The sequence below is a fragment of the Pseudopodoces humilis genome, chromosome 11, assembly GCF_049639895.1.
Source record: "Pseudopodoces humilis isolate 2021_Gansu_Grassland_sample_001 chromosome 11, ASM4963989v1, whole genome shotgun sequence".
NCBI lineage: Eukaryota > Metazoa > Chordata > Aves > Passeriformes > Paridae > Pseudopodoces > Pseudopodoces humilis.
Genome location: NC_142210.1, coordinates 16,021,198 through 16,040,150, shown reverse-complemented (window position 1 = coordinate 16,040,150; position 18,953 = coordinate 16,021,198). Strand labels below are relative to the sequence as shown.

The 18,953-nt window shown below is 50.5% G+C and overlaps 1 protein-coding gene and 1 long non-coding RNA gene across 3 annotated transcripts in view; one reads left to right on the top strand and one right to left on the bottom strand.

Annotated features, from left to right (window-relative positions):
* The window catches only part of PDE6D (phosphodiesterase 6D), a 33,987-nt gene extending 26,002 nt beyond the window's left edge, over positions 1-7,985 (top strand). For both annotated transcript variants that reach the window (XM_014254306.2, XM_005525008.2), the window contains exons 2-5: positions 675-763; positions 3,923-4,048; positions 4,871-4,976; positions 7,358-7,985. In XM_014254306.2, the coding sequence (XP_014109781.1) occupies positions 682-763; positions 3,923-4,048; positions 4,871-4,976; positions 7,358-7,439 (396 nt within the window). In that variant the 5' untranslated portion in view covers positions 675-681 and the 3' untranslated portion in view covers positions 7,440-7,985. The remainder of the gene's footprint in view (positions 1-674; positions 764-3,922; positions 4,049-4,870; positions 4,977-7,357) is intronic.
* A 100-nt stretch (positions 7,986-8,085) lies between these two features.
* LOC148183610 (uncharacterized) lies at positions 8,086-10,632 on the bottom strand. The gene is made up of 3 exons (XR_015773505.1): positions 10,516-10,632; positions 9,194-9,391; positions 8,086-8,636 (listed from the first exon to the last, which is right to left on the bottom strand). It is a non-coding gene; the product is annotated as an uncharacterized LOC148183610 (long non-coding RNA).
* Positions 10,633-18,953: the final 8,321 nt, after the last annotated feature.

Below are 18,953 nucleotides of genomic sequence, written 5' to 3'. Positions count from 1 at the left end.
TAAGATCATTATTAACTGTCCCTTTGGAAATATGAATATTTCCTACTTTCCTGTAGATTTATTGACTAATTCACTGATCGGGGTGTTTTGGAAGCTGGCCTCACTTGCTGAGAGTGAAAAGAGAAGATCTCTCTTGGTTTAGCACTCAGCAGCTGAAGAATTCCCATGAGTGGCAGTTGCGAGGTCAACAGCAATAGAACAACCCTTGATATTAATATTTTGTTTAAGAAAATGAGCTCAATTGGATGTTATTCTTTATCTCATGTTATGTAGAAAGGACTCCTTTTCCAAGTGTTTTTCAAATGCTGGAGAACAGCAATTGTTTGTGTAGAATTACCTGTTATTGCTAGCAATGTTCTTGCTTCTCTGCCGCACAGTGATACTGCCTTCATCCTTTAGAAGCAATGGAAAATGATAAATGAGGTTAACAAGCATCAGTCTAAAGTGAAAACAAAATCTGTGGCTGTACAACTCTTGTTGCATTCATTCTGGTCAGGGATTGGTTTATTCATCTATTCTCAGAGAAAAAGCATCTCTTTTCCTTGGCCTCCTGAGAACCAGGAACCATGACTGAAACTCAGCTGGAGTAGCCTATTTCAGAGCTCAGCAAAAAATTCTACACATGGCATTTAAGGATATAGATAGATTGTTTTCCTTATTTGCCTCCCAATCAGAAATTGGATGAACCTTCGGGATGCAGAAACAGGGAAGATCCTCTGGCAAGGAACAGAAGATCTGTCTGTACCTGGAGTGGAGCATGAAGGTATGGTGTGACTTCATTGTGCATTTGGGGCTGGGTGGTGCTGCATGTCTGGGTCACCTGAGTTGCAAAGATATCCTTGCTTTGAAGGACAGATGTCACCTTTGTCACTTGGGCAAATCATATCACCTCACTGTGCCTCAGATTTTTGTTGCAAATAAAACAGGAACTTGGGGATTCAATTAAAACATACTCTGGCCTGAGATTAATGCCCATTGTACAAGGAATAGTTAAGACCTTATCTGGTGCACAGTTCACTCATCCATCTAAAAGATGGATGACTGCAAACTGTGGCAGATGCAGTGGAGAGCTATTAGGAGAAGCCACTGAAAAAAAATTACAGATGGGAGGATGGTTTTCCTTGGGAGAAGAGACAAAAAAAGCAGTTCTTGTATGTCTTAGCTAGAAAGGAAATCTGTGGTAGATAGGTTGTGCTCAGTAAATAGGCTGAGAAGCGAGGGAGACATCCAACAAAGCAGGGTAATCTGATGGTGAATTAAAAGGTGTGGGAAAATGTGATTCTGATACAGTCCTGCAGCAGAAGCAGTGAGGGCAAACAGAATAATTGTTCTAAAATTAAAACCATATGTGTCTTAAAGTCATTATATAGTACTTGTGTCTGTATGTTCTGTGGCCATTCAGGGCAAATCACAGTCTAGACATAGCAAATGAAGAATCAAATATATAGTAGAGTGAATATAATACATTTTCTTTAAACAGGACTTCCATTTGCTTTTTAAATATGACTTCTATTTGATTTAAAGTACAAGTTTCTTTATAAAATGAAGTCTTAAGTTTCAAATCATGATACTATATTACTACTTTAATTTACTATTACCACTTAGATGAAATAAAAACAATATTATTGTGGTATAGGATTGCTGCCAAATCTTAACATTAAACTGCCTTAAGTAGTAAAAATCACAGCCTGAGCACCTGAAACTGAAATTAATCATCTAAACCAGCTTTTGACAGCAGGAGCTATTCCAGTCAGCTCTATTCAGTGACAGGGCATTCAAAACTGGGAGGCAATTTGGAAGATGCAAATCTGTAAAGTTTGGTTTCTTCCAATATACAAGCAAATCTTGGAGTAAGCTGCTGAGGTGTAGCTGTTACAGAATCCTCACAGCCAGCTTTTATTCATGACATACAAATAGTCCTTTCATTATCTAAGAAAAGGTGTAGTTTAAAATGTAAAATCAGTTTGGCTAGGATAACTTGCTTTCTTGAATGTCCCAAATATTTAAGGTAGCTTTGTTTAAACTAAATGAAAACATAATTACATGGATATTTTAATTGAATTTCAGTTTCTAACTAAACGGTTGGACCCACAATTACGTGTGAGTAAATAAGAAATGTGTCATTCAACACTTTCTAATCTAATCAGAATTAAGCATCTGACTAAATGTATGTTAACCATGTAAGTTAAATAAATTAAATAAATGTGCAGGTATAGTGCATCCTCAAGTTAATAAAAAGCACTAGTAAATTTAGGATTAAGTCTGTGCTTATCTGCATCCCAGCTTGTTTTGAAATGGATTTAACTGATGAGAATCAAGCTTCCTTCTTTTCTAAAAAAAAAAAAAAGAGAAATAAAAGTAAAATGAGCTTAAAATAATTAATTTAAATTAAAATTTTTGCCTGGGGGTATAAATGTATATTAAAATGTCTTAGATGTTTAAAGACAACACAATCCTACTTTTATTAAAAGTATTATTTATTCGGTAGTTTTATAATGTTAAAGCAAACATTCTCAGGACTCTGTCTTGGGGATGAAAGAAATGAAATTACTAAACTTCAGAATAGTTTTAACAAGTCATTTTACACTTAACTGCAAAGGGATGTTTATCCACAGTGGTGTAGTCTGTACCAGTGAGTGCAGTAAAGGATGGTGCCCTGCAAATTTTCATGGTGCAGAAAATCTCATAAAAGTAATTACTGATCTTTTACGTTTAAAACTTCTGCCTTACAGAAGTTTTTATTTTCTTTTTAATTTTTTTTTTTTTAACCAAACTGTGGGCTGTGTATTTCTCCTTGGGGTAGGATGCTGGCTTACGTTCCCTAAGCCTCCAGCTCTTGAGATTGGTGTCATATCAAGGTCCTACTCCATTAAGCTGTTCTACATTAGATAGATTTGCCTGGGGTTTGGGAGAATCTTCCTGTTATTAAACACCAGCCTGCTCCCTGCTCATGGATGTTTTGATATGCTTTCCATTTTGGAACAGTTTGGCTCATAAAGCACATGCCAGCTGTCTTCCCTCCCCTCTTTATTTCTAAAAAATTCACATGAAACATTCTAATAATGCTTATTAGAACATGCAGGAAGGATTATGCACAATCACACCACTGAAGTATGGTGGGCTTGGAAGATTTTTACTGGTTTCACTCCCCTCTCATATTCTGATTAAAACTCTTAATCAGTGCTCTCAAACTGTTCCTTCTCTTACTCCTCCACCTCTAAAAAGAAATCATCTTGTGAAATATCTACCAGGTACAGTTTGCCACTTGCTGTTGGTGTCTTACCCATTACAAGAGCTCAGAAACCTGTATTGTCAAACTGCTCTCTTAAACCTTCCAGTGTGGTTCCGGCTTTATAGCCTGAGTAGATCTCAGTGTTAAGGGAACAGGCATTTACTTCTCCAGGACACTTCCCAGAGCTCTGAGATGGCTGAGGAAGTGCTGCTGGGCTGAGAAACACACGTTTGTGGTTTGCTGAGGATGCACAGTCTGAGAGGGAGGGAAAAGTGAGAAGGGCTAAGAGGCTTGGTGTGATAAGCAGCCCTTTGGCTGCCGGTGATCTTCAGCACAATTCTTAAAGTAAAAATTTAAGTTGCATCTTATATTTCAACTGGAAAAATTATGGGGTTTAGTAACAAGCAACTAAGAACCAGGAGTCTGATTCTGAGAGAACAGTGTTGTATCCCTGGTTCTGTCATCAGCTTCATTCTTGGCTGTGGGCAAGTTACTTAAGGTATTTGCATCTTGAATTTCACTCTTGCAAATGTAAAAACAAATGTAAAAACGAAGTTCTTTGTGTTTGCATTTTTCCTGCTGCTATGATCTTGTATTAGTCCTAATCATTATTTCCAAGTATAGAATAATAGTACCTGCAGAAGCTGGATTTTATTCTGTCCAAGTAATGCTTCTTTGTCTCTTTCACAGCTCGAGTTCCTAAAAAAATCCTGAAATGCAAAGCAGTATCTCGGGAGTTAAACTTTTCCTCAGCAGAACAAATGGAAAAATTCCGTCTGGAACAGAAAGTTTATTTCAAAGGGCAGTGTCTAGAAGGTATGGATGTGCTCAGTGTGCTGCAGCACAGGGACTGACCCCCAGCAGGGCAGGGATTAGAGTGACTAGAATGGGTTGAATGTGGTGATTTTAATTTTTCAGAGTAGCACTGAAGCACTCATCTTGTCAGGACTAATGGTCCACAGTATTAAGGATAGCATTTCATAAGTGTATTAATGCTTTGTTATGTAAGAAAAAAAGCTGGGTAATCATGCCTGAGGGCATAAATCCACCACAGGCTGCCTGAGGCAAGGAAATAGGTTATTTCAGAGTCAGCTATTACTGGAATTCCTGGGTTTTCCTCAGAGTGCCAGGCTGGAGTCTCTGGTTTACCTGGGTTACAGCAGTGCCAGTGACACCACAACTGAACATCTGACCCTCCTCACTGCAGTGCTGCTCTTAATCTGGGCTGGAAGAGGGGCAGATAACACATTGAGCTCTAAGTCTTTTAGTCAACCAGTTGCACACTTAACCTCAACTGGATCCCAGGGATGTCTGCAAGAGGAGGAGTGTGGTTTCCCTGTTCCCAATTAGGTGTGTTGAAATTTTCACCAAATGCCAAGGAGGTGGTGTGACCTTATCAGTACCATCAGCTATTTTAGAAAGTGAGTATCTGCTCTAAGAGGTGTGCAGGGTTCAGTGCAGTTTAAGCTGTACAAAGTAATGTAAATGTAAAATGTTAGCAGCCCAGCAGGACAGTTTAGAGAGTTTCCCAGCCTGTCAGGTGAAAAGTAAAAGGACCATATGTAAATTCTCTTCTTTCAACTGCCTCTGGATCTTTTTTTTTATTTTTTTTTTTTTTTTTTTTTTTTTACTTTGCAGAATGGTTCTTTGAATTTGGTTTTGTGATTCCTAACTCCACAAACACTTGGCAGTCCTTGATAGAGGCAGCACCTGAATCACAGATGATGCCAGCTAACGTTTTAACGTGAGTGCCTTGGGCTTGCAGAATCTGAGAGCAGGCAAAGCAAAAGCAGTGTGTGGCATATCCTTGGGGGGTGGGAAGGAGGAGAGGAAACTGCTGCCAACTCCGAGTCACCTCACTGCTGTTAGTTGTTGAGAGATAAAAGGGGTTAAGCCAACCTCATTACCATCCTTCCCATAGGTCCAATTTACATTAATATAGCAATAAAGGTTTGGAGAAAGTGAAACTGATTCTTCAATAAAGTTGCTTAATTTTTTTGGAAGGTGAATCGTGAAAGGATTTTAAAATGTTTTACAACTTAATAGCCATTACATCTAGGGAAAAAAAACGCAGCAGATTTTTGGGTCATTTTAAAATCAGCTATTGATCACTCATTCTTGTCCAAGGTAGTTTAGTTCATGCAATATATCTCCTGTGGTAGTTGCTCTAGTGTTTATTTCATGACTGTAACATTTTGCTGAGCTTTGTGTCTTTAACATTGGCTTATACACATTTAGTATGTATACATATATATACATTTATATACACTATGCTTGGAGTTGTTTCTGGGGCTAAAATACCCTTAGCAAGTAGTAATCAGTTACTTTACAGTCACCTGCAGGAAGATTCACACACCCTCCTCACAAAGTCTGCTCCTGTGTGCACATGGGCTTCTGAGCAGGGCAGTGATGCCTCAGATGTGTCACAGTAACACGTGCTGGGCATTGCACTGTGTGGGCAGTCAGGCTTCAGCTTTGGGGGGATGATGGAAAAGGCTCCTGGATGGAGGCTCTTGGGAAGGGTAACCATCCCTGCAGTGCTGGATGGGTGCTGGCAACCACACAAGGAGTGCACTGCCAGAAACAGAAGGGTTTGGGAACCCTGCTGCCAACAAGAGGCAGACGGGGAGCAGCCAGTCTCATCGCAAGGTCACTGTGTCCGCTGGAAGACCTCCCTCTCCAGCATTTTCCCTCTCATTCCCTGTCTGGAGCAAAGCCAGTCGCACAGAGAAGGCACCAGGATGGAAACTACCATCACTGATTCCCATTCACAGCACGTTTCAAAGAGAGAGCAGGCTTGGAGGAGAGCACCAGTGTTCCAATAGTGCTCCTGGCACGGCCTGCTTGGAAGCTCGGAGGTGCTGAACACACCTTCGGCTCCCAGAGCTGGGCACTGTCAGTCAGTACAGGAGGAGCCAGATTTGGGAACCAGAGTAAAGAAACAAAGACATCTGACAAGTTGGTTTTGATCATCTCAGGAACTCAAGATGTTTTCAGGACTGGGAGTAAAGAGAAGCTAGTTTTCAAATGACCTTGAGGATTTTCCAATGTTCTATTTGTTCTCTGAAGTATGTCCACTTGTAGTGGGGAGCCCAGATCTCTCTCCTATTCATAGAGGTATCCTAAAGTCATTCTTGAGGCTTTTCAGTAGAAGCCCCCAGCCCAAAGAAATCCAAAGGGAAATTTGTGGCCCAAAGAAGTCATCATTTTACAGCTGCTAAGATTTGGAGAGCCTCTCGTTTTCTGATATTCCCAAAGACCTCATATTTGTGTTTCTGAACTTGGAGAGAATGGAGATGTGATACTTGGTGCTAACCAAGACACTCTGCATGAAGAGTTCCCAAGATGACTGAGTATCAGATTGAGAACATCCCCTGACATTTAAGTTCAAGCGTTGTCCACGCCACAGCAAAACTTCGCACTCTCAGCAGGTCCAGTGTTACAGACACCAAGAGCCACAGTGGAAGTAGATCTGCTGCTTTGGTTTTCAAGAGCCAGGTTGTTTAGACATGGTCAGATCACACTGCTCAGGTGTCCAGGTGTTGTAATGATCCCAGAGTTCTTATGTACCAAAATCTCAAAAGTCAGCAAGTTAAATCCCCAGAGCTTCTGTCACACCCCAATCCACATTTCCATTGCAGTTTGTATAAAATATGCTTGTGTCTTTAAATTTAAGCACTTCTTGAGGGAAATGACGTGTTAAGTTGGTGGATGTAGCTTGCTCAGCACTAGAGGACAGAGAAGGAGAATAAAAAAAGAATTCCCATTGGTTTTCACAATTCCTGCAGGAGACAGGGGCCTGAAGGTGCTGGGACTGCTAGCTTATTTTTAGCAATAAAAGTGAGCAGGAGTTTGCTTTCTGAGCACTCTGCAGCCTGAGCAGTACTGTGCTCAGACAGGGGAGTGATGGGGGGAACATTCCACACAGGAATGTGTTTGGGAGATCCTTCAGTCCTGACTGACCCTGACCAGGACAGTGCTCACTGTGTGCAGCCCCAAACCGAAGAGATCTTCATGTGGGGTGGTCAGGGTGTGAGCCCAGGCTTGTGTGAGAGCGTGGAGAGGAGCAATCACTGTCCATGCATCCTTCTAATGCCTCTTCTTTCTCCTCCTTTCCTCCTGCAGTGGTAATGTTATTATAGAAACCAAATTCTATGATGACGATCTTCTCGTAAGCACTTCCAGAGTGAGACTTTTCTACGTTTGAGATGGGGCTTTTTGGAGCTGTTTTAGTTTTCCTCCATACAGTTCTTGGTGCAGAACCCCCCGACTATCCAGTGGAAGACACTCCTGTAGGCAGTGACCCTGGGGACCAGCTCAGCGTGGGTTGTGACCTTTGCCCATCAGTTATTTTGCTTTCTCCTCTGACAAGACCAGACCAAATCCTCAGAGATGGGGCCATCTGCTCAGTGATGCCCTCAGGAAGAGAGGCTGTCTCTGAACACAGGCAAACGATGGTCATGCAGAACCAATACTGTAAATTTATGTTAATCTCATCCTTTCTACTTCTCTGGACCCTGTTATAATCTCCCATTTACACACAACAACAAACTCTCAATGTTTTTCTTTTGGGGTTAAGTTAACCTTTTAATTTTTCTCATGTTGTAGATTTTTATCCTTTTGCTGGATTTCTGTGTAACTGGTCCACACATCCTCTTACCCCAAACTTGTAAAATAGACTGTGATACCACCTAATGTAATTAAAACAAATTTCTCAATTAAAACATTCCTACCGTCCAAAGAAGGGAAGAAATGTTAGTTTTGTGTGTTTTCCTTTCTGTTACAAAAATGGACCTCAGCAGGCACAAACTCCCATCACCCAAGCCAGCAGCAGACACTGTCCTGCCCCTTCCACAGCCCCCATCTCTGTTAAACTTCTCTTTCTCCAACTGTCTACATCAAAAAGGTGTCCTGGCTTCTCCTTGGCCTCCCCTCTGTCTGTCAGTCCCTTAGGGCCAACTGTCCCTTTGTCACTGGTTTCTCGAGCAGCACTGCACATTGTTCTGCTTTTCCAAGTGCCTGGGGACACTCAAGCCCCTCTGGAAAACCCATGTTCCCCTGAGCCCACCAGCATCACTCCCGTGCTGGGCTGGGCTCCCTGGAGCTCTGCTGGGGCTGCAGTTGTGGACACCAACACTCCCCATGGGTGGAGGCTTCAATGACACATGGCGGCACTTCTTCTGTGACAGATTTCTCCAGCCCTGCTGCGACTTCTCCCTGCCGTTTGTAATCAGCTCCAGCACGTGGACATTGTGGGAAGGGGCATCTCCAGCTTCTGCTTCTGAACATCACAAGCAGCTGTGTAATCACTGGATGCCTTGGTGAGCCTGTCCTCTTGCTGGGAGTGAGGTCCTCAGAGCCACAGGGAAATGAAAGGCATCATTTCACATCCTGGATTCAGCCACTGGGTGTATGTGGGAGGGATACAGAATAAATATTGTTTAGGGGGTTTGAAGTTAGACCATTAATCCCCATCAGCCATGGCAGCAACTTTCTCACCAGCCCTCACTGATGGATCCCAGCCTGGAGCACCCACAGGGCAGAGTCTTGTCAGCAGTGACCCATCCTCAGCCAGCCTTAAAACAGACATCAGCCAAAACTGCACCCAGCAGGAACAACAGCCAGTGAGGGTGGGACTTCTGTCCAAGAGGAGACACAAAGGTATCCAAAGAGGAAGAATAAAAAAGACTGAAGGTGTTGAGTGCAGCTAACTTTGTGTTGTAGGGCAGATGCTCCATTAGACCCACACAGGAGGTGTCCAGCAGAGACAGGGAGCAGGCACCACCTCTGCCAAACTCGACTACAATCAAGGACTGACGCAGAGCAGAGGGACAGATGCTCCCAGTGGGTCTGAGTCTACCCTGGTGCCTTTTCTTCTAACGGCCAATCGTATCCTGGGCTGCATCCAAAGCAGCACAAGCAGATCAAGGGAGATGATTCTCCTACCTCGTGAGAGCCCACCTAGATTGCTGCATCCAGCGCTGGGGTGTCAGTACAGGAAGGACATGGACCCGATGGAGGAGGTGCAGAGAAAGCCGCAAGAATGACCAGAGGGAAGGGTGGGCTTGCCAGTGGAGACAGGCTGAGACAGCCGTGGTGGTTCAGCCTGGAGAAAGCTCCAGAGAGACCTTTTTACAGCCTTCCAGTACTTGAAGGGGCCTGTAAGAGATGAGGACAGACTTTTTAGTAGGGCCCCTAGCTACAGGACAAGGGGTGAAGGCTTTAAACTCAAGGAGAGTAATATTAGGTATAAAGAAGGAATTTTTTGAGAGTGGTGCAACACTGGAACAGGTTGCCCAGATCGGGTCAGATCAGTGGATCAGCACCTGACCTGGCTGGAGATATCCCTGCTCAAGGCAGGAGTGGGGTTGGACTAGGTGACCTTTAAAAGTCCTTTCCAACCCACATCATTCTGTGAGACAAGCTGTGAATTCCCACACCCGGCGCCTGTGGGACACGCTCCCTGCGGTGCCGCTCACGCTGGAGGCTCCGCGGGGCTTCAAGTGGCCACCGACACCCGTGGCTGAGGCTCCGCCGGGTGAGCAGCCCTGGGAGAGGGCCCCGGAGGGACGCGGGGCCTGAGGCGGCCCGAGGGGGTCTCCGGAATCCCTTCCGCGCCCGCCCTGCCCTGGCTGGCCCAGTTTGCCCAGTCCGCCCAGTCAGAGCTGGCGGGCCCCGCTACGATGGGTCACTGTCGCCCTCCAGTGGCTCCGCGGGAAATAGGCGGGAGCAGCGCCTGGTCCTGACAGCCTCTCTCAGAACCCACCCAGCGCCCGCATCAGCCCCCCTGAGGAAGCGGAGGAGCAAACGGCGGGGCTGCGGGAGGGTAGGGCAGGGGTGACACTGGGGACTGAGCAGCGACCTCCCAAAACCCAGGCAAAGGGCCCTGGGGTGCTCAGAGCAGGAGCCCGTTCTTGTCCCAGGCAACTGTGGGTTCCTTTCCATGTGGGGCTGATGGGATTTGGGAGCCCTGGGAGAAGGGGCAGGAGACACGGGCATGTCCCATGCCTAGGGCCCAAGCATGACACAGTTAGATCTTGGTTCCCTTGCATGGGACAGCAAAGATGCCAGTGAAGGGAAAAGTGGGTCTGGAAAGCGAGAGAGGGGAGCAGGAGGTCAGGGGTACATGTGCCACCAACCATCCATGTCCCTGTGGCAGTTCTGGATGCAACATGAGGGCAGCCTCATACCACTCTCTGTGCAAAGTTTGTGGGTAAGAAGTGAGTGCAAGGACCAACACTTCCTCTCCAATTCCTCCTCTGATTTACCAAATAAGGTCTCACCTGAAAGTTCACAGGTTTGGCAGGCATCTCTGGGCCACGAAGCTGCCCCCAGCCAGGTCCATGTGCAGGGCTCTGCACGAGGGAAAAGCTCTGTGGTGGAAGAGAGGCAACTTTGGCAAGGGTAGGACCTGGCTAGGCCCCTGAAGAGCCTCTTACTATGTAGGACCTTGCCCAAAGCACAGCCACTCACAAAACCCCTGGCTCACCTGGAGCTGCTGCCTCCAGGCACCTGCAGGAGCCTTCAGCACCACGCTGACCAAGCAGGGCTGGGAAGAGGAACTGGTCAGGTGCTGTGGGCAAATCCCAGCCAGCAGCCGCGACCTTCCCAGCCCATTGCTCACAGCTGGGCTGGTCAGGCCTCAATAGCTCCCATGGCGAGCACCGGTGCCTCCCGGCCACCGGCACACACGGGAAATTTGTTTCTGCGAGAGCCTCGTGGCAAGGAATGTGCTCAGGAAGCTGCTCCCTGCCAGCTGGAAAGTCGCCACAGGGGACTCGTCCCCCACCTCGGGAGGACTGTGAGCCACCCTGGAAGCTTTGGAAATCTGGCAGTGAGAGCAGAGCCTGGCATGCAGTCAGGGGCCACAGAGGCACATCAGGAAATGGAGAGAGCTGTGCACATCTTGGGCTGGCACGCAAGAGATTTGGGGTGAAGCTCCATCCTCACTACCCTCCAGCCATGTCTTGGCCTGGGAGCACTGCGAGTTGGGCTGTCGCACAGCAACGAGGGAGGACGGCGATGCACAACACCCTTTTGGCTTCCGGGGAGCTCTCTGCACAGTTTTGGGGTCCTTTACGCCAAAAGGCTTCCTGAAGCACGGTTTATGGCAATGGAACCAGCCCGCGATGAGCTGCAGGGCAGGCTGGAGCAGGACCCTGCACTGGGTATGTGAGACTCTTTCCTGTGTGCTGCCATGAGGGTGAGGGGAGCAGGGCCGGCTCCTGCTGTCCGCGGCAAGCAACAGGTTCTCACATCCCTCCAGGCTGTCACCCACCCCGGCTCTGGGGGAGCCTCAGCCACCCCTCCCGCCTGGCAGAGCCACCGGGGCTCCCGCTGGAGCGTGCCCCAAATCTGCCCCGCCCCATAAGGCTCAGGCGGGGCGGCAGAGCTATCCTAATGTGGTTAATGAGCTGATTAATGAAAGTTGCTGCCGAACAAAAGGCGCACAAACAGCCCGGGGCCACATTATGTTCGGTGTGTGCTTTGCTACTCTTACCTTCCCGCAGGTGCCAGCGGCACGAGCGGGGCGTGGTGACAGCGGGCAGAGAGTGGTGGCAACGGGCAGCCTTCAGGTCAGCAACATCTCGTCCCGCCTCCTCCAGTGCCATCCAGTTCAGCAGCACTGGGAGGAGGCAGAAGGCCTAGGAAGGTTTGAGTCCCTCTGCTCCTTTTTGTAGGGCACAGATCCCACTCCTGGGTGCCAAATCAGAGCAGGCAGAGCCCCAAAAAGGCACTCAACCATTTGGACACAGGGATTTCACTGCCAGGTGACTTGGGCAGAGTTCCATCTCTCCCCAAGGACAGGAGGGCAGCCGGAGCAAATACAGGATTCAAAGCACCCTTTCTTCAGTTCAAGGTGTCCAGTGCCCCTCAATGCTACAGGACCTGGGTGCAATCCTTGTTGGGGCTCAGCAGCTGCCTCACACCAGTGCAGGTCTGACATCCACAGCCACAGCACTATTCCAAGAGAGGGGCCAGCATCACCACGGCCCCTTGGGAAGAGCATTCCATTCTTATGCCATCCAGCTCTGTGCCAAAGTCCTTCCCACACCACTCCTCCTACACCAGAATCCTGCCTGGTCCCCCAGCACTTCAGTGCCAGGCAGGGTGCAGAGAGTGGAAGACACCCAGAATTGTGACAAACTGAGACAAGCAGGGGACACAGAGCAAGGGGATGAGAGGACAGTGTAATGGTGCGGGGGTCCTGGTGTCCCCAAAGCCAGGCTGGAAAGGTTTGACATTGCCTTGGATGTGCAAAAGAGGAACAGTGACAAATTGTGGGAAGGGATCACACTCCCACCAGATATGGAAGGTGGGCCTCAAGAAACTGCTGGGGATGCAGGAGGAAACCACAGGACTGATGTGAAGACCCCGAGGGTGAGGGACTGACAGAGCTGGAGCCACCTGGCTGATAGAGAAGCAAGTGTTCCAAGGAGAGGGCAGAGGCCAAATTTCCATGGTAGGAGGTGGCAAAACCGGCAGCTGAGGCCAGATACATTTGGCTCAGGAACTGGGAACGTCTGCACCCCTTGATGTTTCCCGGAATCCTTGCAGGAAATTCCCTGGCACAGAGCAGGAGCACGGGGGAGGTAGTTCCGGCTGCCCCGGGCCAGCAGCCACGCTGTGCCGCCTGTTCATCCCCATCACCACCAGCCTGGCTGGCTTTCCTGGCAGGTTGGCCTTGGCAGCCCGACCCAGGACGCGGGACAGCCGGGGCCCGTCCCCACGGCGCTGCCGTGGCTCTCAGGGGGGAGCGCGGGGCATCCCCATCCCGCAGCACTAGATGGTGCTGCAAGACTGCGCTGCTGCCTGGGCTGCACAGCGCTGCTGGCCGGCCGGGGAGGACGCTGCTTGTGGTCACCGCCTCGGCCGGGGCCCTGGGAGAGCCACCGAGGGCCAGCAGGCAGGCTGGAGGGTCAGCCGGGATGGGACGTGCCACCAGCTGTGCCCCAGGAGAGATGCGGCCCTACCTCTGCATGCTGTTCCTTGTGCCAGCCCGGAGCTGGGATGAGATGTCCCGGCATCTCCACAGGCACCGACACCTCCGTGCTCACGAGTGCCTTTATCCCTCTTTCGACCATGTTCCATGTTCCATGTTTGGCCAAGCTGGGGATGCACAAGTCCCTGGAACCCAAGGCTGCAGCAAGCGGGCCGCTGGGGCTCCCCACGGCCAAACGCAGTCCCCCCAGCCTTTGCTGGGGACCTGTCAGCTCTGAGGGGTGCCCATGGCCATCCCACGGAGCTGCACAGAGCGCAGGGAACACCAGCTCTAGTCCCTGCTTGGGGACAGGTGTGCCCTGCTCATCCCTTCCCACGGCAGAGTCCCACAGTCCTGCTCCTGCCTGCTGCTCACTTCCCCAGACGCTGCTCCAGAGCTGCAGACTTGTTCCACAGTTCATCCCAGGGGTGGAATTTAGGCTGGGGATGCCCCCATGGAAACAGCACATCCTCACCCTGGGAGTAGGGATAAGAGGGATTAGCCCTAAGATGGGAAACCAGCCAGCCACTGCAATTGTTGCTGTTTGATTTAACTAAAATTGGCTCAGCACCCTGCACTGCACCATCCCTGCAGAGCTGCACCCCACAGCTCTGAGCCCTTGTGTACCCTCGGGGCATCACTTGGTGGCAGAGACACCCAGTGCAGGCTCTCCAGCCCCCTGCAGGACCACACTCCCTGCTGCTCCAGGCAGGGCATTTAGAGCCACATCCCTTCTCTGCCTGTGGATCCAGGGTCTCACAGTGCCCTGCTGCTGGACAGGGAGCAAGTCCTTGTACTTGCTGTAGGTCATTGTCCTCCTCAACGTGGCCTGTGGGTCACATGTCCACTGAGCACTTGGGGTTCAGCTTTGAGCACAAGCTGCAGCCCCCCTCACACCTCCTGCCCTGAGCCCTGACAGAGGGGTGATGCTTCCCAGCTCCCTGAGGGAGCAGGGCCAGGAGCCTGCTCTGCCAGCAGCAAAGGAGAGGAACCCAGGGAGATGCCCACAGAGCCCAAGACAAGTGAGCTGGAGGACCCACATCCCCACCCAACACCCAGGTACAGCCCCTCACCTTCAGGCCTCTTTCTGGGTAGGAAAGGACACATGTAAAGATCCCATCGCTGTGGGTTCCCCAAGGGCAAATGAGGTTGTGCTTTCTCAACCCCCAGGCGATCCCCTTGCACTTCGCTTTCTTACAAAAGGAATGCAGGATCCTCTCCAGGTCCACATCTGCTCTGAAGGACAGCACTGGACACTTATTCCCAGGTCTCTTCCTGGCCCACCCATAGCAAATCACTGTGGAATGGCCTCTGAGCCCACCAACCCCTGCTTTGCCCACCACTCCTCCCTCTGGGGCTCCCCAGTCAGCCAGGAACAGGAGCCACAGCCCTCAGCAGGGTTTGCAAGGTCTCTCTCAGCCTTTCTTTCTGTTCTCCTGCCCTTTGGAGAGGATCAGCTCAGCCAGACAGGATGGAGCCGCCATGGGCACAAGTATGGAGACAGGGTCTGCACAGGAGGAGCTTTAGGCACCCCAGCTCTGCTCCCTCTCCAAGGCTCCCATCACCAGAGGGGGAAAGGATTGTGGTGGTGGCCCCATGAAAACCTGGCAGAGGGGGTAAACATCCAGCTGGGTTTCAGAGCTCAAGGACTTCCACTGGGCTGGGGAAGGCCAGGACCCTCCAACTGTCAAGTCGGGGCCCAGGGGCAGAGCTGCCCCAGCTCACTGAGGGGGACAGGCTGTGGGGACACAGCAGCCAGGGATGAGACAGAAATGAAATGTCCCACATCTGCTCTTCAGCCTGGGCTGGTCTTTCCTGCCCATGCCAGGCAGCTCTTGAGGCAAGTGCACAAACATCCCTGAGCTATTTAGGATGCACATACTTGCTGGGTTCGGCCATGACTGACCAAGACCCTGGGCTTCCACAGCCCACTCCTGAGGGATCTATTCCAATGGGACACCTCACATCCTGAGCCAGCTGCCAGTTGCTTCAGCACAGGAGTAGCTCTTTGTGTCTATTTTCAACAGCAACCACACAAAATTGCTTCTGTGTTTGTGAGCTTGAGGAATCACGCCTGGAAGGCAGTTTCACTCATCCGTCTCTTAAGCTGATGCCAATTATTTGCTCAAACACAAACTGCACCGGTAACCAACCCCAGCCTGTGTCTTGCTTGCAGTCCAAGCCCTGCATTCCCCACAGGCAGGTTCTCCACTGAGCCCCCAAGGTGCTCCAAATTTTATGAAGGTTGTCAAGATGCAACAGGAAGTTTTGGATGAGGCTAACCAAAAGCTACAGCTGGTGCAGGACAACTAACCCACTACGGGCAGGTCAGGACTGGAGGCAGCTGTGCTGGCCCAGGCTCGGTCCAGCTGTCCACAGGGCATGGACTCAGCCCCACTGGTTCTTCCATCTGTGACCTCCAGCAGGACAGCTCCAATGAAGTGATGTGCATCAGGCCAACTACGTGGGAGCTGCTCTCAGTCCACCTGGTTGTTGAGCTGCACAAAGGTGGCTTCAGCTGAGATCTAGACACAGCAGAATCCTTGGGAAGGGCTGCCCTTGGTTTAAGTGGCCACTGGAGCACATTGGCACAGCCTGAGTCCCTTCTGGCACATATGAGGCTCTCCTGATGCTCCCTCCTACAGCTCTCCCGATAGTTCCTGTGGGAGCTACCTCGCCCATCTTCAGAGGTCAGCAGGCAGCCAGCACACCTCAGAACAGCTTCATCCACTTGCCTCCACAGTCTCCAGGACCAGTGTGATCAGCAGCTGAAGCAGGATTCGTATTCCTCACAATATGTGGTGTCTGCAGGCGAGGGGCAGCACTGGCAGTTCCGCTCTGCAGGTCACAGCTGAACGTGTGACCTGTGACACAGCTCTGGGTGAGGCCCCAGCAGCACCCCGTGACACACGATGGCTGCATGCTCTTCAGCTTCTGTCCTGTAGCATCAGCCCTCACAGAGCCCAGCCATGGCCTCCAGGCAGGGCTGGGATAATCTCCTGAATGTCTGAGGTAGATGGGACTCTCCGGGTCCCAGTGGGCAGCCCTTGGCACAAAGCCGACTCCTCAGGGAGACCATCCCCTAGACATTTGCAGGCACCTTCAGTTGGCACGATTCCTGCAAGCCCTCTCTTGCTGGGGGGGACCTGCTGCTTTTGGTGCCTGTCCCAGGATGTTAGCCAGGTGAGCAGTCCCTCTAGCATTTTGGATTCACTTGGCCCCTGTGGCATTGGGCATCAAAAATCCACCACGTTCTACCTACATCCCTCTGAGACCCTGCAGGTGGGAGCCTTTTCCCAAGGAAACACCTTCCAAAGGACCACAACTCCTTCATCTGGGGATGACCCCAACTGCTGGCACAGCCCAGAAGCCGAAGGGCCTTTATAGCTCCTGGCAGGGTGTGGCTGCCCCTGATTGACTGGGCCAGATGGCAGGCAGCAGCTCCTGATTGGCTCAACACAGTCTCCCTCATGCTGTGATTGGTGGGCTGCTGCTGCAAGGGGTGAGGCAGCAGCAGAGACTAATAGCAGCACGTGGTTGGCTGTGGGGGAAGTGCTAGGTGGCAGCAGATGATTGGTCAGGCCAGAGCGTTGCTCGGTTGTGATTGGTGGAGGCAGCATGAGGCAGGAAGGGCCAGGTGGCAGCACAGCATTGGCTGGTTGGCTGAGCCACCATGTTGGGATTGGCTGGGACTGAGATGCCTGCGAAGATCCATGCACTGAGCTGTGCCTCAGCCCCAGTCCTGTCGACACCAGAGCACCCCCAGTATCACGGGGTGGCAGGGGCAGCCAGAGCCCCTGGGACTGAGCCACGAGAGGGGGTAGAGATGGGGTGCAGAAACACCAGGGCATGTGGGGGTGAGGAGGTGGGGTTTGCCCTCTCCATCAGCAGTGGCTGCAGGGGCTCACGGCAGCCGCGTGTAGACCGAGCTGTAGGGCCAACCCACACACCTCTGGCTGCTCCATGCCCCACCCATCATTAGTATGCACACCTGGGAGGCTGGGAGCAACCTCCAGTTTTACCCCACACCAAAATGGACCACATGACCTGAGACCACCAGGTTTTTTGGTGGCTTCAGGGAAGACAACTCCTTCTCTGCAATTGGGACAGGAAGGCCACTGCTCCCCCAAAATCTCTGCTCCCTGGGCCATCACACCAGTTTTTTGCATGCAGGGTCCCCACACTTCAGGGACACCTGGAGCCAGATCTCATCTATGTAGCTGCAGAAGCTTATTTGAATAATTTGCCTTGCAAATCTACAAGTACCAGCTTGAGTCTTGCACCATTGGCACCCATCCCATCAGATCCCATCCCATCACGATGCAGGAGCCACGCATGGGGCAGCCATGGTGAGGATATGAGGACATTGACTCCCAGCACTGTGTGACAAAGCCCCACGCAGCACCACGGTGACACTCAGCAGCACCGTTTGTCACATCCCATGGGAGGACTGGATAACCAAACCTAGTGCTGCCTCCAGCCCTGTCTGCCACAAGCTCCCCTCATCCAGGCAGGGCTGGATGGGGCCTGTGCATTGAGGCAGTAAATCTCATGAACTACCAGCCAGCACCACGATTCACTGGATAATTAAGGTGTAAGTACAGATTAAGTGACCTGGCTGCTCCTGGGGATCAGGAAGGGCTGCGACCCTCACAGCCAGTGCATTAAATGCACATTGGTTCCTTTTTTAAAAAAAAAAAAAAAAAGTAAAAAAAAAAAGTAAAATAGTAATCATCTCCCAGCATCTGAACACTGACTGTTGGGATTGCAGCGTGAGAGGAAATGAGACCATCCGGTGAGGCTTTGGCACAGCTTGGATCAGTAGGGAAAGGGGACTCCCTGGAGCCGGGGTGAGGGTTTGGGAGCACAGATACAAAGCAGGCTCTTGCAAACGAACTCCACACACCTGGCAGAGCAGGCTGAGCTTTTCCAAGCTCCAAGGCTCCTGGAGGAAGGAGGAAAAATGAGCTGGAGGAAGGTTAGGAGCAAAGCAGGAAAGGCTTAGGCTAAGTTACGGCCTTTCTGGTTTGTTAGAGTGCACAAACCTGAGCCTGTCTCCCTGGGGTCCCACCACCAAACCTTGAACTTGGCACCCCAGAAATTGCTGGGTGACCAGTGCAGGCTGGAGCATCTCCCCAGGCCCAGTTCTGGCTGAATCCAATCCCTGCTGCCACTGACTCCTGCCCCACTGCCATCAATGCTCAAACAAGCCCTAAGGGTAGGAATGCATTTACACAGTCTGAGGTCTCCCCACCCCACAACCAGGGGTCAAGCACCTTCAGCAGATACTGCAAGGAAGGGTTTTGGGGATGGGTTTCTCATCCCCACTACACAAGCCAAACACTCCCCACCGAATCTGGCTGCAGAGACAGAACTGCTGAGCAAACATAATACCCAGGTCCTCTACACTCCCTTGCTGTCCATGTTTCCCAGCCTGACCCATCCCTACCTCTTGCCAAGGGCAGCCAGAGCATGCAGGATCATGCAGAGGCCATGCTGGGGGTGCCGGTGCAGCTTTCCACAGGCACACAGCCATGGAAAGACACTAACTCCCCTACCTCCACAGCAGCTGGGGGACAGCACAGCCTCCCACCCCTCCCCATCAACACCCTGCACCCCTGCCTCTCTTCCCAGCCCAAGTCCAAAGCAAAGAAAGAAAGGAGATAAAGAAGGGAAGAAAGAAATAAAAAACTAAAACAAATGAAAACTAAAACAAAAAGCAGCAGTTGGGAGGCAGCC